An 18,049-nucleotide genomic window follows, 5' to 3' on the forward strand; every position below is an offset into this window, starting at 1 on the left:
CTCTGCTGCCGTGGAAACGTTGAGCAGGTAGCTGCCCAGCGGCCCACGCAAATACTCGCTCAGGCTAACACAGCTGTCCTAGAAATGAACAAGAATGCAGAGCATTTATTTCTATCGTTTAGTTTGTTATTAAAATGTCCTGGAGGTGTATCAAAAAAACTGATAGAGAATAAAGATGAGAAAAATAGATGAGAATGATCATATTTGATATCGACTTGTGTTTTATTTGTTTCCAGTAGACATTCCAGTAGTCTTATTTAAGTGTTTGTCCTGGCGCATAACTCAAACAGCGGGTAAAAAACAGAGAAAAGACTGCACACAGGAGCAAGACATGATATCCAAGACATGACAAAAGATAAAGAAACCAATGTCACAAGTCTAGAGACATCATCCGCATTGGGAACTTTGACAGTACAAGATTATTCAATTTGTTTTATTTTTCCTCCGATCTGCACCACTTTCAGTTGCTGAAACACACATCTGATTATCAAATTAAGTGTCATAGCTGCTGTGTGTCAGACCTCTGGCAATAGAAAGCATCAACTCATAGCGTGACAATTACATTTTGAAAGGAGAAAGACAAACACATACACACAGAGGTCAGCGACTGAGAAAAGCTGAGGAGGACAAGAAGCTGATAAGTCATGCGGACGTAAGTGAAAAGTCAGAGAAGGGCTCTTAAGATTTACATGCTGCTTTCACACTAGTAGCTTCTTATCACAAGAGGAAAGGTGGAGGGCCAACAACCCCTTTCCTCCCCTAATCAAACCAAGTTGCCTTGTCAACACAGTTTTATTGTTAGGCAGAAACCGCCAAATCTGACACATTCTTGGTGCTGAAGCATTTTTTTTCTCCATCATTTCATCTGCAGCACGGCAATTTTCCTGCTATGTTGTTGTGTCAAACCTATTGATCCATGCCGTGTTGACAGAGAGTTATATTCCATCACACAGTTTTTTTCATCGGGTGTTTTCTCTCGAAAAATGGCAGCTGTTGTAAATTAATGGATTTTGAATTTCTGGGTGATTTGCTGCGGGCTCTGCGTTCTGGGTCCGACGGGTGGCAGCCATGATGTGGAGGGGGAAAGAGCGCCTGCCTGCCTGGCCTGTAATTTAATATGCATTCATGTTGACTGGATTTCCATTCATTTTGGTGCCCTGGCAGCCGACCAGTGTATAATCTGTTGCTCCGTAATCATACTCTGAAAGGCATAGATTTATATGTGTGTGTGTGTGTGTGTGTGTGTGTGTGTGTGTGTGTGTGTGTGTGTGTGTGTGTGTGTGTGTGTGTGTGTGTGTGTGCGCGCGCACATACGCGCGCTCGCCACGTGTGAGTGTATAGTGCGTGGGTAAGTGTGTGCGTGTGTGCGTGTGTGCGAGCAACTAACCTTGCTCCCTGCAAAAGCAGCGTCGCCCCACAGTATGATGCCAGCTGTTCCCAGCGCTACGCTCTCTCCAATGGTGGACACCAGATCACTCTGCAATGGAAAACAGGTCCATCCAGTTACATTCACAACTTCAGCACGCGACCAAATGAAATGAATAATGACGCAATGGACAACAATAACAACCCCTGTCCACATACACACAGATGTACATACACGTCATCTGTTGCATCTGCCTGATGAATGGCAGCTTTAAAAAAAAGTGTAGTGAAGCAGACGCATATAAAGAAGCATCACATCAAACCAAACCAATACTTTAAAGGGGTATGCCACTATTTTGGGGCTTAATACAGTTAAAATCGTTGGCCAGGGTTTATAAAGGTGGTTAAGTGTCTTATTTTTCATGTAAGCCGTTGTCTTGCTTTAAGACAAGCTAAAAGAGGGAGCATGTCGCTAAGCTAGTGAAAGTCAATGGATCCGTGTAGCATTGTAGCATGGATCCATTGACTTTCACTAGCTTAGCGACATACAACGCTTAACACGAAAAATAAGACACTTAACCACCTTAACCCTTTAACCCCAGCCAACGATTTTAAGTTTAGTTTAGTTTAGTTTATTTAGTTTAGTTCAACAGGGACCATGCACAATACACATTGATTACAGAAGTAAAGAGATGGCTTGTGCCAGATTATAGCTATATAGCTAATTTCCATCTGCAGTCCCTGGACAGGTAAAACAAATATTAAAATACAATAACATAGACAAGATATAAACAAGTAAGCACATCCATAGGCCATAGGTCAAACACACACACACACACACACACACACACACACACACACACACACACACACACACACACACACACACACACATACACACACACACACACACACACACACACACACACACACACACACACACACACACACACACACACACACACACACACTAAAATGGCATACAGTGTGAGTCATATTTTAAAAACATATGATTAACTGTATTAAGCCCCAAAATAGTGGCATACCCCTTTAACACATACTACATGTACATGCAAAAGTTCAAAGATCCATGCATAGCTTCTAGGTGCTGGTAAACACAATATGCAATACTTCAAAAGGAAAAAGTTTACCGCACACTTGTTTGACTTTGTGCTCTTTTATTCAGAGTGAACAACGCGTTTCGCCTCTGTGCGTCATCAGGTTCGTTCAGGCATACGCGAAACGCGTTGTTCGCTCTGAATAAAAGAGCATAAAGTCAAACAAGTGTGCGGTAAACATACTACATGTACATTAACACACGTGCAGGGAGATAGAGAGATAGATAGATAGAGAGAGAGAGAGAGAGAGAGAGAGAGAGAGAGAGAGAGAGAGAGAGAGAGAGAGAGAGAGCAGCATGTGTAAATTCATGCACATACAGTGCAAACAGACACACTAAATGTGCACGTATGTATGCACACAGACACACACACACACACACACACACACACACACACACACACACACACACACACACACACACAGACGGAGGGAGAGTGGTGCAGTAATTCATTCTTGCGATGGGGCTCCAAGGCGTCCATAGTGCGGCGCCTATGCAGCAGGAAGGGGCTGCTGACCAAGATAAGGGGTGAAGGTGGAGGTTAGAGAGCATGGGACTTGGACACACACACACACACACACACACACACACACACACACACACACACACACACACACACACACACACACACACACACACACACACACACACACACACACAAAGAAGCACACACACACATACAAAAGGACAGGTCGAGGATGACTGATGACTTTGCATTCCTCACCACTCACTCTCATTTGGATTTCATTTGTCTAGTGGGGGGATGGTTCATTCATTGGCTACAAAGAAAGAAATAGCTCAACTCTGGCTAAACTATATTTATTGCGCTCAGATCATGTTCCACGCTTTTGCCACGTCGTTGAATTGCTTGATTTGTTATGAGTCTTTGCTCTGATCATTTTTTCTTTTTCAAGGATCCCAGGGCGGCAATCACACTTAAAACGCCTCTTCAAGTAGGAACATTCTCTGTCTTCTCCTACACAAGTCTGAAAGCATTCGTCTTCAATGCCATTGGACATCTGACTTTTGTTTTCCATACACTTGTGGAGCATCAGGTGGGAGTAATGGTCTTTTTCTGATGGGTGGGGGTTACACACTATTGTTCTACCACAGTCCAAAAACACCATCTGAAATCCATGGCCAATTAAAAAATTCAGGGAGAAAAAAAGGTATTTCCATGCATGTTGTGTTGAACAACAGATATGCTTCTAAAGAAATCTCTGGTAAAGACGCCATGTAGCCTTAGAAGCCTAGTAGTGTACCTTATTACTCAGAACAAAAGAGATAGAATAGGTCTTCAATGGACTATAACTCATGGGAAATCAAGCATTGACAAACAAACATACACAGAGAAGCTTAGAATAGCCCAAGTTGTCTTGGGTACTCCACTCCCCTCCACTCCACCTCGCTCTCCTGTGATATTTCCTCTGTGCTACTAATCTGAGGCGACCTTGCTTGACTTCACTCTAGGTATCGATGACATGACAGGGCATTACCCAGTAGCTACACTATACGCAGAGCAGAGGACCCTCAGCAGGGGGTGAGAACCTGAACATGTACGTACACCTGACTCGAGCCTCTCAGTAGGGGCTATGCTCCAAATGTCAACATACTGACATACAAAGATACTATGGCGTACTAAATCAACTGTTTCAAATGCAATTTACACACATGGGACATTCAGCACTCCAACACTGCACACACACACACACACACACACACACACACACACACACACACGCACACACGCACACACACACACACACACACACGCACGCACACACACACACGCAAACACACATAATTAAAGCCTTCAATCAAAGGCAATTTTCTATCATGGCAACATGTTAGATAAATGAAGCTTTTTGAATCTTTGCATATTGGAACAGTTTCAGTAGAGACTTCAAAAGTGAGACTAAAAGACAAGTAAAACCCACTAACAGTTTTCCCTCCAACACAGGTGACTTCAGTTACTGGTTTACAGTCATTGACCAGTACACATTTCTTAAGACCAGCTGATTCTGAGCTGGCTGGATCACATTTGTGGCAGGGTTTTCAGTTTTTGCACTCTTCTAAGCATTTTCAGCGTGTCTACCTCACACAATTTATCACCACTTCATGGCCTTGGAGATTTTATTGCTTTTTTAAAAATGAGTTTATGCCTTAGCCCAGCACTCAGACTGGTTTAAATCCATGTGCATGTTTTAATCTCTTCTAACAGAACCAGCTTTACAAGGTGGCTATTACAAAGATGGTAATGAGCGGTAATGTTAACATGTTACTTAAGGCCTTTGGTAATGTCATAGCAGTGTTATAATGATTTACTGTAGTTGAGATTCTTCAGTAAAAGAATGAACAGGCCCGTCGACGGGCCCATCTTCACTAAGAGGCTACAGGTTCTTCTTACCTGTGTGAGCAGCTGCAGCTCGTTGGCATAGGTGGGCCTGGCGTAAACAAACACCGGGCGCGACGGCCCCTCCCCTTCCAGACCCTGGGCCAATCGTAGGGCTTCTCGCACCCGGTTCCTCACGAAGAGTCGGGCCAGGTCTGAGGAGCGCAGCTTGGAGCCCATGTAGACGGAGGGGAAGAGCGCCGTGCTCTCCCCCCAGAGCCACCTCAGCTGCTCGTTGCGCGCCACCTCCACGTCCGGGCAGCGGCCCGTGTAGCTCTCCAGGCTGTTGAGGTAGTCGTGGTTGTAGCAGTCCGGGAAGAGATAGAAGCCCCACAGCTGACCCGGGCGGAGGCTCTTGACGTAGCGCAGAGTCTCCAACATGAACTGGCGCGCCGACATCTCAAACTCCTGCTGAGCTACCTTCTTGGCGTTCATCAGGGGCATGGTGGGGTTCTTCTGCAGGACCATCTCGCTGGAGCGGTTCTGGTAGACCTTCTTGGAGCTCCAGTTGCGGATCCAGAGCGGGCGCCACTCCTCCCAGTCGATGACGGCCAGGCCCTTGGCGGCCTTGTCGCGGATGTAGTAGGTCACGCTGTCCGGGAGCTTCTCCTTGTGCTGCGTGAGGCTGGCCTTCTGAGGGAGCCCTCCGTTGACCAGATGGCCCTGGGCGTCGATGTACGGGTAGAGGCCCAGCCTGTCTTTGTAGAAGATGGTCAAGTTCTGGCGGGTGAAGCCCTCATTGGGGGACGCCACAATCTGGAACTGCTCAAGCTGGAAATCCACACCGTGACGGGGCTTACAATCTTCCGTGGGGGCGTTCCACGCCAGCAGCAAGGGCTTGTGAGGGTACAGAGGCCATATTGTGGAGTTGAGCGGCACATGGATCGCTTTTGATTCTCCCAATGTCACTGCCAACAGCACCAGCAGGAACAAAGATGTCCATATGTTCAGCAGCCAGTGAGCCATGGTTGGTGGTGTTGGTGGTGGTGCTGGGGTGTTACTAAACAGAGGGGCTCCTTCAGCTCTTCTGCATTACAAAAAAAAAACAAAAACAGAAGAGATCAAAAACCACTGACAGAACAGCTGTATGACAAGCATGTATGGTGTACAGACGGCAAGCATAAAGAAGAGAGTCAGTGTGATCACAAAACAACGCTACGAAAGGGCACTGCCGTTGGCCATTCAAGATGCACTTCAGATGTTGTTACAAAGAAAAAAGTCTTTCTTTTGACCTACACAAATTTCCATATTGAATTATGGCTATAACTATTCTCATGCTCTGATCTGAGACTAGGGTACTCCAACAGATGTGTTGTGCTATTATCATTCATGATGCATGCATCATCATCATTGGGGGTATATTTATATTAGGATATGTTACAGTCAGCAGAGAGGTCAAATCTACTCACGCAACGCCAGCAAATTAGTGTACCGTGCATCATAACAGAGTCAGTCCCTTCGAGTTAACAACCGTAGCACACTTCCATTAATGTTTTCTATTTGTTAATTGAACAGAAGAGTATATCACCTTTTTGGAGAAGAATAAGAAACATTCCCGAATGAGAATGTTCACGCTGTGTTGATCCTGTTAGGAACCTCCAAGTTCAGCTCCCGAATTAGGTTGATTAAGTTTTGAGGTATCAGAAGTGTATAAAAGTTGCGCAACATCTTTCAAGACATCTGAACAATGAGCGCCCGTTACTGTGATTTAATGAAATCTGGAGAGGACCACAGAGGCGCAATGAAAGCGTGGGTCTAAAGATAGGCGCAAGAGTGAGTGAACCGCCGCTCTGGCATGTTCCATTCGCGAGGAAAGGGAGGGAGTGGTCAAATGTCCCCACCACAATCGCACAGTTGCCGGTAGCAGACTTTTATAGCCTGATAACATCAACGGCACCACCCCGATCAGTCATATGAGGAATACCAAACCAGTATTGTTTTGCTTTTAAAAATGCTAGGGCATAGCAGCTTTCCATGTGTTCCCCGTGTTGAGCCATGTAAGTCGGTCCTAAAAAGTTTACTGGCAAGCTTGCCTGCGGTGTAATTACAGGGTAGAGATGGGGAGCGCTGCTTACAATCAGATGCCCCTCTCAACAGAAGGGTTGCCTTTCGTCAAAGAGTACTAAAATGTTACTTCAGCTAAAGAAAACATCTTGAGTGTTTCCATAAACACAGTAAACAAATTACCAACCCTTACCTGGGTACATAACACAACTGATATGTGATAACATTTTAACTACATGAATAATAATAAACAAAATAATAAACAAGAATGAAATGAAACCATACATACAATAATATACCCCTCCCAACACACACACACACACACACACACACACACACACACACACACACACACACACACACACACACACACACACACACACACACACACACACACACCCCAAAAATTGACACAATTGCAAAATGGTTGTGTAGCCTAACCCCAACCCAGCTGACTTTTTCAAGGCATCACAAGACAAAGCCACATCCCCTGACCAAGCCTGAGGCAGAATGGAAGACAATGCTTAGAATGCACTCTGAGGTGAAGTTATGGGTATCAAGTGGGGGCCCCACACCACATGATATGCCCCCTACTCAGCCTCCTGCCTGATTGGAGGGCCTTCCGCCATTTCTTCTGGGCCGTGCTGAGCTGGGCTCTGTCCATTCACCTGCTGATCTGACAGACGGCAGCGAAAGCGGAGCAGGACGGAGAGGAAGATCAGATGCTTCCTTCCTGCAAGCCAGAAGCCACGTCCCATTCACCCTGACCCCGTTGCTCCTTACATCATCAGTTCTCGGGCTTAGCCCAGGGGCCAGGAAACCTCAACAATGTGAGAGGAACTGAACACACAAACACACCCCTCTTTTTTGTCGCTACCCATCTCACACCCTTTCACCCGGCCCGTGCGAGCCCGAAACACCCCGCATATCCGTTCACCTCACCCACACCCTCGCAAAGTATTTCACTTCGCTTCAGTCCAATGAATCAGGCTCCATGTACTAGGTAAGGTGAGTTCGCTGACGCACGTTCTGCTCTAGGTCAGGAAGCCCCTTTGAACCCCAGTAACATGCAGGAGGAGACCCTGGATCAGTTGAGGAGGACACTGCTTTATCACTTCTCACATGACTTTGGCAGCCACTGAGCTATCTGGAATTGCCTGGCCTGTATCATTGGTTTGGCTACACCCTGGCAGGATCAAGCCAGGTCTGGCCAAGAGTGAAGACAAACACCCAGGCATCTTACATCTTGGTGTCACAGACTTATGTTCTTGAGTGTATGGATATGGCCTTGACTGTTGTCTGGTCTGGATATCCATGGAACTCTCTGCTGCCTGAGAGTGACTTTATCAAACAGTGATACACATTTGTCACTTAAATATGTGAGGAGCCCTACTGTATTTAGCCCTCCTATTATCCTTGGGGTCATTTTAACCCCATTCAATATTTAACATCTGAAAAAGAAAACATGAATTACATATTTATTGTGCTTCATCTTCTTTAATGGCTTTTCCGTAAAACATTTGGGTGGATGTAAAATATCCACAAACATATTTTTGTAAGTGCTGTACACATTTTGTAGAGTTCAGTGTTCCTTAGGATCAATTTGACTCCTAATAGTTTTAGGTGTATAAAACATGAATGCCACACCCATCTTTTGAAAAATGTGTTCTAATGCGTTAAGATAACATCAAATATATGAATAAGTGCAATTTAGCAATGTTTCCATCAGAACATTTTGCTATTTTCAGGGACCAGATTGCTAATAATTCCAATGATGTGGGGGAGGGTCAAGACAAATTCAAAGCATACGTTGTGGGCAGTTGTGGCTGCTACCAGTGGTGGATTAATGACCGGGCCCACCTTGGCCCCGTGGCAGCCACCCAAACTGCCCTTCAAAACAATCTTTGCAAATAAGATCTTCATGAGCTCTGTCTAACTGTACCTAAAATACATATCAGAAATCAATCTATATTTAATAAGACAACAAAACAGCAAAGACCTAACTCAGAGGGCGTCAGTGTTGAAGCCAAAAGGGTGTATGTCCCATTTACACCTACCCTGGGCCTAGCGCACCGCATGTCCCATTTACATCTATGCCAGGCCTTGCATATGTCCCATATACACCTAAACTAGGTGGAGTGCATGTCCCATTTACACCTAGGCCTATACTAAAGTGAAGTGCATAAAAACTGAACTGAGAACTGAAATTGAACTGCTTGAATGTAAGTAAATATTCTTGTCAAGTGTTTGAAATCACAGACATAAATGTGAAGTGATCGAATAAATGATCGAACGTCTATTTGATTGAGTTCATGGTCGGAAACTTTGCATCATGGGCTTTAACCCATTTTTTCAGAAAATACCTGCAAAAAAGCCTGCTAATCTGAGCCATTTTTGGGAAAAGGGCATTCAATAGATAACAAGACTGTTTGAAAAGTCTGGAGTTGTTTTTTCACCTGTTTGCTGGCCCAGGAGCTCTGGCTGCTACAGCAATGGACTTTGACAAAATCCACAAACTGCACACCATGGCACCACCAATATTGTTCCCTGGGTGTTAATTTTGCCTTTTCTTACACAGTAGTGAAAGGTGTTTGAGCTTCATATTTTGCAGATGATTAAACATTAATAATAATAATAATTATAACTCCTCGTGTCATTATAAGATGGTGATTTGTCAACTGTCAACAGATCAGTGCTGATTAGTCAATTCGACTCCATAGGAGCAGACTTCAAACTACTGCATTTACTGTCACGTGCCTGCCATGTGTGATATCGAAAAGGCGTATGGTCTGTACACAGGCAGGGTGGTGGCTTGGAGTGTCAGAGCAGGGGAGGGGGGTGGTAGCCACTTCCTGCTCACAGCCCGGATGGGTGGCAACTCAAATTTCCAGGTCCTTGGAGCTTCCGGTGTCCGTCCATTGAATTAGTCAAGCGGTGGTGATTGTGCCCTTTCCCCACACCTTCACCCCCCACCACCCCCATCATCTATCCTTCCTACTGTTCACAACTCACCAGCAGACGTCTGAGCCTGCTGGAATGTGCTTCTGGGTTCTGAAGGTTGTGTGATACTGAGATTTCGTTTGTAGTTGTTATGGTGATAAAAACAGAACGGTCTGGAAGCCAGCGCCTCCTGCAGGGATTCACGGAAGCAGCTGGACTTCAAAGTCGGTATCCACGGCAACATGTCAGACGGCTTAACCTTTGACCTCTTAAAATTGCTTGCTCACATTTGTAGTCCCCCTCCCGGAAGCGTGTTTGTTGTTAAAGCTAGATGATACGAATGGTTTCAAGGGCAGCCATGACGACAGACAATGGAAGAATGACAAATATAAAACGTAACGCTCCTGAGGTAGGATAGGCTTGGGCTGGTCCTGACCATCCCATAACACTACCATTTCATTTCGTATTTATGGTCTGGCATTTGTTTGCTCTGAAGCGATTGTAGAAAGCAGGAAGTTTGCACTCAGTTATAGTTTGAAATTATTGGACACCTCTCACCCAATCGCTGGCAGTTACTCAACAACAACATAGCGCAGACCAATGGCTCTGGCGCAGATGTGTACGTCATTATCACGAGCGTTCTCCCCCTTTCGTCCCCACGTGGGGGGCGTATTCGATTATTGGCTGTTTTCTGGGGGGGCGTTGCAATCAAAATTCTACTGCTGCAAGCACTCCACAGAGAAGCACGGCCAGACTACAGTAGTGGAGCCAATCCTTTGGCGGAAGTACGTAGGATGGCTCGCGAGGCTAGGATAGGCTTGGGCTGAGTAGAGGTAGAGATACTTTATTGTGATCCAGAAGAAAACGAAGGAGTCAGAGGTGTGTGAAATTTTCCTCATTCGTCATTTTTTCATACATTATTTGAGGGTAGCCCTAATTTTTCTTTTTTAAAAAGCCTTTTTTTAATTAGCTAATCCCACATTATGTGCTGTCTGGTGTCTGGAAAATAGCAGGCATAGTTGGGAAAATTGTCAATCTTTGATAATAACCTCACTTGAGACCTCTTTGCAATAAACAAAGCTATAGTAGCCTAGCGATTTCTCAATCTTGGTGTACTTTTCCTGAATTTTGGATGTTATAATTGTTATGTTTTGATTACATTTATGGAAAGGGATGAGTCATTTCACTTAGTCTTCAAAATGTCACTCTTTAACATTTTTATGATGATGATGCAATCACTTGGGGTATGTTTAATTTACAGTACAACAAGGCCCTATGGACCATGCTGGATTTGGATGTAAATTGTTGTTGAAGATGTTGATTAAACTAGCCTAATTGAACACAGACATAGACAATCACCATTGCCTACAATTTTTTTTAACATTTAACATTTTAATCAGTTTGATTTAATTTAGGCAAGGTTGAAAGGATCTCAGTGCAACTTGCAGTATGGAATACTCATTTCATTCTCATGTAGCCCAGGCTTTAAAGGTGTGTGTGTGTGTGTGTGTGTTTGTAGGGGTGGGTCTGAAAGCATGGGCTGTGTAGCCTATGTGGGACAGCATGGACTGGACATTTTGGGGAAGTAGGGACTGTGGGTGTGACAGCGTGCAGCATGGGCTAGATGTGTGAGGGAGCACATGGGCTCGGTGTGTTAGACATCACAGGGTGCATTCCAATATGCAGACTTCTGTTCTTCCTTGCTCACTTGCCTGCTTGTGACCTCATGATGACGTCACCGACAACAGAAAATTAATTCACTATCTTGCAAAAGCACAATTCTAATGTAATTTCCTCATATGCAATCCGGATGGTGAATGAAGAACAGTCCCCCAAAACTTGTTGTGGCTAGGCTGACAGCGGGGAAACTTTATTGATTTCTCCACGGAGGCGGGGCGTCAGCAACATGCAAGGCCACAAGCACAATTGGAGGACGGAAGTCTGCATATTGGAATGGACCCACTGTGAGCGGCAGAAAGGAAGAGGGCTGTGAGTTAGGCACCGGATACAAGTTGTATCTAATGAAGCAGCTCGAGGTTTGTGGTCTGTGTGCATGGTGTGAGAGGGCATCCAATGCTGTGGGAGAGCATGGACTGGATTTGTGGGGGGATCAGTGTCTCTCTCTCTGTGTGGAGGAGGGCTCGTGGTGTGTGTAGTGTAGGGGCATGGGCTGAATGTGTAGAACAGGGGTGGGAAACCTTTTTCATTTAAGGGGCCACTTCAAATTTAATGAAGTCCTCAAAGGGCCGTACTATGAACATAAACCAGGATTTCCCTCTGCACTTTATTGAAGGTGGACAGGTAGACCCAACCTTGATTAGGTCCCCTGAAAACCTAACTTAATTGTATTGAAAATGTAATTTCTAACATTTCTTTACAAATATGTCATATTTCATGTGAAACTGCATAACATTAAAATTGGGTAAGACGGTCTCAAAGGCCATAAATGGCTCTCGAGACATAGGTTTCCCACCCCTGGTGTAGAAGAACATGGAGTGTGTGTGTATGGAGAGTATGGACTGTTAATAGGTTAAGGGCTCTTAAGAGTACTTGTAATGGAGGCGTTAAGGTGTGTGTGTGAAGGACCTTCAGTGCTGTGAGGAGTAATATGTATGTGTGTGTCGAGGTGTGAGGTGAAATACTGTAGGTGTGTGTGTGTGTGTGTGTGTTAGTGATCTGATGGTACATGAAATGTACATAGACACAGGGCCTGACATTGGCACTTGCCAACCGGCCAAATGCTGGTAAAACTTGGCCGTGGCGAGTAACAATTTCACTCTCACTAGCCAATTTGACAGGTAACTTATTCTTTGGTGTGACAAATCACAGTAGCTGCATCACTTGTTTGTATTTAAATGTAAAAATATTCTGAAGAAAAAAAATGACAACAAATCTCTGGCTTGCAGAAAGGCTAAGTGGATAGTGACTCGGGAAAACCAGTAGCCACAGTGGCCGGTGAGCAAAACAGCTAACATCAAGCCCTGCATAGACAGTGTCTTAATTCCAACCCACCAACCTGACACGGCAGGCTAGTTATCAATACAGAAACTTCTTACATTTTTCCAATTATATTCCTTTTCCCCTCTTTGGCCAACTGGGGGGGCTGACAGGTGGGGGGGCTCTAGGCTGCAGCCTTATCTTGCCATATCTAGTGAGTTAATCTGGCCCTGGCCAATAGAATGTCTATTTTTTAACATCCAAATCGAGAGAGAATACACAAGACACTGTACTATGGTGATGAAATGATGTTATTACAGTGATAAACATGAAAGTACATGTTAATATTGTTAGTCACAACTCCAAGTAACATTTCACTCTTGGCTGGAAGAACTGGCAGGCGTGCCGTGCTGTTAAGAGAGATGACAGCAAGACAATGAATGTCATGGTCCAGTATTTTTTATTCAAGTATGCCAACGCCATAGACATGTGCAGAAAAGTAATATTGCAACACCTCTCTATGGAACAACTCCTTCACTGATCTGAGCTTGGTCGAAATAATAGCAAAAACAAACAAACAACAAAAAAAATTGATTAATTTATCACTAAGTTTCAACAACAAGGAACATGCTGCACTCATCTCACTGACATAGAAGCGCGGGGAGCAGACTCATCCTCCACCACCCCTCCACTCACATGGGCCATATCAGTCGGCCTATCCATAACAGTGACAAACACGCATATCAACAGACACACGATCTTCTGTACATCAACCTTACTGTACGGTACCACTGGCACACACCCCAATGCCAAGGCATAGATAAGTCAAGCCGGCTTGGGGCATACTCCGCGTTACTTTGCCACAGCGCACGGCAATGGAGATCCAGCTCTTTGGCCAAACCTCCTGCGGTCAGTTACGCGTCCTCGCCACAAGAGGGCAATCTGGTCCTCTCAGAGGAACAAGGTGAGGCTGGAATGGAGGCGGTAAGTGACGGAGAGAGAGTGTTTCGTGAGACTCAGGTTGGACAAAAGGGAAAGGACTGGTAGAGGCTGTGCAACTCTTTGGACAAGCGTAGTCTCCCAGAATGTTCCGGTGCTGATGTGAGAGCTATGCCTCACACAGAACGATGGGAAAGTCTACGTGGATGCGTGGGTAATCCAACTTCACAATTCCCTGCAATGAGACAATCAAGACAAGAGAGCAACAGTTTCATTAACATAGAAATGACTGGTATGACATATTTTTCTTTAACCCCAACACAATGGTGACAATTACCAAGTTCTGCATCGGCAAAACAAGATGTCACTCCATGTCCCCCTGCATCAGGGGTCACCAACGTGGTGCCAACAGACATGGAAGCCCTTATAGAGCTTGTGAGGTGCCAGAAAGGAATGGTTAAAAACAGTGACTAAAGCAGGGTTCTGATCAAGCAATATTTTTATGTCTTTTTTTCATGTTTAAATGCAAGTTTATTTCTTCAAAATGTAACAGAGGCTAACTAGCAGAGTTGGCGTGGAACGTTAGTAAACCTCCCTCCCAAAAAGCCTCATACAGTAGCGGTGGGGACTGGTCCTTTAGTCCAGCTGTACCGTACTGTGCCTCCCATTGCCGGACCGTTGTAGTTGACCAGTGGTGTAGTTGGGATTTTTAAAGTGGGGGTACGCGATTTGTGAAGTCATCAAATAATTAGGCAACTAATCATGTCAAACCCCCCTACTGTCCTTGATCTACTGTCTTTGCTTTTCCGTTTTCATCTGTTTTGTCCACCACCTGCAATACTGCTATGTGCTCATTCTTTTTTGTATTCAAACGTGGGCAGAGGAATTTTTTAAAGCATCGCTTCAGGAGAAGTAGGTGGACTGCGTACCCCCGCGTACCACGCCCACTGTAGTTGATGTGGTGACAGGTTCGCGTCCCCGAGGGGGACGGACTGTGCAAGAAGACCTCCATCACAGTGGTGCCGTGACCCGGATTGAGAGTGAGGTTTAAGGGGGAGAGTGTAAGGGAGGCTAACTAGCAGAGTTGGCGTGGAACGTTAGTAAACCTCCCTCCCAAAAAGCCTCATACAGTAGCGGTAGCGCTGGGGTAGGGGACTGGTCCTTTAGTCCAGCGGTATCGTACTGTGCCTCCCATTGCCGGACCGTTGACGAGGTGACAGGTTCGGGTCCCCGAGGGGAACGGACTGTGCAAGAAGACCTCCGTCAAAAAAAACACAAAACTTAGCAAAAGCAAACAAACGTACAACCATAGTTTCGTTTGAAAGGGAGATTATTTTGACTGATTATGTACAAACTTTCATCCTTCAGGTAGCGGTCAGACCCAAAAAGATTGGGGACCCCTACAATTCATCACCATCACCTGAGGTATGAGGTTCTTCTGAATCCTCTTGAGTTTGGCCTTCCTGCGTCCATTCTTGGTCACCACCGTCTCCTCATAGAACTCATGGGCCAGGTCCCCGTCCTCATCATAGTACAGGGAGCTACAGCAGAAACACCAAGCACCAGGCGTGAATTAGTCCACAAGAGACTGTGAATTGGGGAGCCATTGGGGGCTGCCCCCTTGCAAAGGCCAGGCATAAATGCAATTTCGTTGTGTGCAGTGTGCAGTGAACACTTGTGTGCTGTGGAGTGCTGTCTCCCAATGACAATGGGAGTTGGAGTTTCCCAGGTGGACTTTCACTTCACTTCACTTAATTAGGGTCTGAAAATTATCAGATGTGAAGATTTGGTAACATTTTAGAGTGTACATAATAAGAGCTATAGTCTTTACACATCCATAGTCTTGATAACCGGCCATGTTTAAGGAAGGTATCTGATCGACACCACCCCAGCTACACACACACTTCACCCTACTACCATCTGGCCGCTGACACAGAAGCATGCTTGCCCACATCACCTGGGTGTGATGACACTCCAAAAACCAAAGGTATTCCACTTACCTCCTTCTGGTGAAGACAAAGGGGTTGGCATTCTTCAATCCCTTCATTCGTGCCAGGGACTGTTCACTGACATCACTGGCGGTGTCGCCCTGCGATCCACCGGACCCGCCAAAGGGCCACACACCTTTGGCTTTGGACCCACTCCCACCCATCCTCAACAACAATGAGACATCTTCTCAGAGAGATGTGAAGGCTCCTGGCGATGGACGTTTCAGTTCAAACTTGAAGCTCGCAACAGCCTGTTGAGAGAACAGCATGAATCAGAAAGAATGCAGATATTAAGTTGAAACTGATGTAATGTTATGCAAACTTCACTTGATATGCCTATGGATATTGAGCATTGCTGTTTGAACCATAATTTAGGCCTACTGTTTCTACAAAGTCTACATCTACATGTGAACAGAGGTGGAAGAAGTACTGAAGTTGTGTACTTAAGTAAAAGTAGAAGTACCCTGTGAAAAAATTACTCAAGTGAAAGTAAAAGTTGTTTCCCAAAAACGTACTTAAGTAAAAGTCCTAAGTACTAACTTTTAAATGAACTTTTCAGTACAAAAGTACAAGTAGGCCTACTCACGCAATGGCTGTCTTTCTCCATGTCTACCTACTTGATCCAATAGGAAAAAGTGTCTGCAACGGTTTTCGGTTCTATTTGAACATGACTATGGAGTCCTGTTAATGTTTTTAAAAGTATATTTTCTGTCTGGGTGTCAATTTGGAAGAGGGGCTTGGTCCCGCCTCCCTGCCCGCAGCTGAGGCTACTGAAATATCCACGAAACACAACAGGAAAACCTAGGATAAATGTAACTAGTAACAAAGTCTTCTCCTAGAAATGTAAGGAGTAGAAAGTACAAGTAATTGTCAAAAAATGTAATTGAGTAAAAGTAAAAGTCTGCATTTTTATTTTTACTCAAGTAAGTACAAATTCCAGAAAAAACTACTTAAGTACAGTAACGAAGTAAAAATACTTAGTTACGTTCCACCTCTGCATGTGAACGGTTATTTTAACAATGTGGGCCTACCTTGGCCACGTTACAAGACTGGGACATCTATCCTTTTTAAAAGGGTAGGTTACACAGTGGCAAGAAGTCAGGTACTTCAATGTTTTGGGGGAAGGATCAGCCTGCACCATGGAATCTTCTGGAACTGTAGGCTATCATATATGTTGGAATTCGCCAGAACCAGGCAAGTCGTGGGCTGACTAGAGTAGTAAGAATGCCTCATCGAACATTATTTACTGCATCGCTTAAATGCTGCACGAGCGTTCAATAGACACACAATACATAAACGAGACAGCGAACTTCCTTCACTTGAATTGTGTCCAACTACAGACAGGAACACTGACATCACCATGCTAATATTAAAGGCTAACCTTAACTTTAACGTGCTCGTCCAGGCAAAAACCCTGCAGACTACAATCAAACGAAATAAATTCAGGTTGTGCAATAGAACAGCCTTGTATGTGCACATGCAGACAACCACGAACGTTGCTGTTTGACAGCGGAACGAATGACCTGCCAAATTTCTAGAGCGACAAAATCGTCTACACAACCAAAATCCTGCTAAGGTTACCAAGCTAGCTTCTAATGTTACTACAGCGTGTAAGTCAAGATTTTACGATTTCGGTCAGATTGAATTTCAGTCAACCTTGTTACAAAGGCGAAGCAGCGTGTATAACGGTGTAATTACATTTTGCGTAAATTACACCACGGAGAAGACTGGTCCATCTACTCGGAACTGATGCAGGGGATTAACGTGAAATGTCAAATGGCTAACTCGGTTAGCACCAAATCACGTTAGCATCAGTAGTACCACGCAAAGGTATATTTACACACACGAACAATGTTGACCTCTGCTGTACAATGTGAACTGTTATTGGCACAAACAAGCACAAAATCACAGTACGACGCACGTTGTAGCTGCTGCTCCTGTAGCCTGGCCAGTTACATTAGCAGCTAGGCTACTGACTGGTTGTTTTCTCTGAGATCTAGCTCAGCGACTACCGACATCACAAACTAACCAAAACATAACCTCGGGCAATTGCTGGTGTACCCATTTGCGGATATATATATACTTACTTTGAGCTTGCGGACTGTTGAAAATCATTTCCCCGGTTCACAGCTGTGGACAGGTAGCATAGTCACAGATGCCTGAATCAGGCTGCCAGTGCAGTCTCCCAAAAAGGTTATCTCGAATGTATCCTTATCGATGGTTTGAGGCAAAACTACAGTAGCCGCCAGCCATTGCGAGTTGTCACGTGATGTTTTATGGGTCGTTCGGCTGATCCATGTGTGTCTGGAGGTTGGAAAGGATGGAATTCGAACCCGCAACCATCTGATCCACTGACCTGAGTGCTAT

At 44.9% G+C, this 18,049-nt stretch overlaps 2 protein-coding genes across 4 annotated transcripts in view; both read right to left on the bottom strand.

The window, feature by feature from the left end:
• Positions 1–6,794, bottom strand: part of hyal2a (hyaluronidase 2a) — an 8,035-nt gene extending 1,241 nt beyond the window's left edge. Inside the window, exons 1-4 of the mRNA XM_063215456.1 lie at positions 6,403–6,794; positions 4,890–5,901; positions 1,388–1,477; positions 1–78 (exon numbers count right to left, since the gene is read on the bottom strand). The exon at positions 1–78 is cut by the window's left edge and continues 80 nt beyond it. Coding sequence (XP_063071526.1) covers positions 1–78; positions 1,388–1,477; positions 4,890–5,840 — 1,119 coding nt within the window. The 5' untranslated portion in view covers positions 5,841–5,901; positions 6,403–6,794. The remainder of the gene's footprint in view (positions 79–1,387; positions 1,478–4,889; positions 5,902–6,402) is intronic.
• Positions 6,795–13,198: 6,404 nt separating this feature from the next.
• Positions 13,199–18,044, bottom strand: tusc2a (tumor suppressor 2, mitochondrial calcium regulator a). 3 transcript variants are annotated; one of them, XM_063215458.1, is made up of 4 exons: positions 17,770–18,044; positions 15,695–15,933; positions 15,115–15,235; positions 13,199–13,929 (listed from the first exon to the last, which is right to left on the bottom strand). In XM_063215458.1, exons 2-4 carry the CDS (start codon positions 15,844–15,846, stop codon positions 13,864–13,866), a joined length of 339 nt encoding a protein of 112 aa, XP_063071528.1. In that variant the 5' UTR covers positions 15,847–15,933; positions 17,770–18,044; the 3' UTR covers positions 13,199–13,863. The 3 variants fall into 3 exon arrangements, with proteins under 3 accessions (XP_063071528.1, XP_063071529.1, XP_063071530.1); XM_063215459.1 differs by lacking the exon at positions 17,770–18,044 and adding an exon at positions 17,604–17,725; XM_063215460.1 differs by lacking the exon at positions 17,770–18,044 and adding an exon at positions 17,381–17,496.
• Between the last annotated feature and the right edge of the window lie 5 nt (positions 18,045–18,049).

The sequence above is a fragment of the Engraulis encrasicolus genome, chromosome 14 (genome assembly GCF_034702125.1).
Source record: "Engraulis encrasicolus isolate BLACKSEA-1 chromosome 14, IST_EnEncr_1.0, whole genome shotgun sequence".
Classification (NCBI taxonomy): domain Eukaryota; kingdom Metazoa; phylum Chordata; class Actinopteri; order Clupeiformes; family Engraulidae; genus Engraulis; species Engraulis encrasicolus.

Bases quoted from the DNA above. Each gene is read 5' to 3' on its own strand.
- tusc2a (XM_063215458.1), bottom strand. From the start codon at position 15,846: ATGGGTGGGAGTGGGTCCAAAGCCAAAGGTGTGTGGCCCTTTGGCGGG. The intron at 15,236-15,694 runs GTAAGTGGAATA...TTTCTGCTGTAG, and splicing joins TTTGTCTTCACCAGAAGGAG to CTCCCTGTACTATGATGAGG. The intron at 13,930-15,114 runs GTGATGGTGATG...GTCTCATTGCAG, and splicing joins AGAAGAACCTCATACCTCAG to GGAATTGTGAAGTTGGATTA.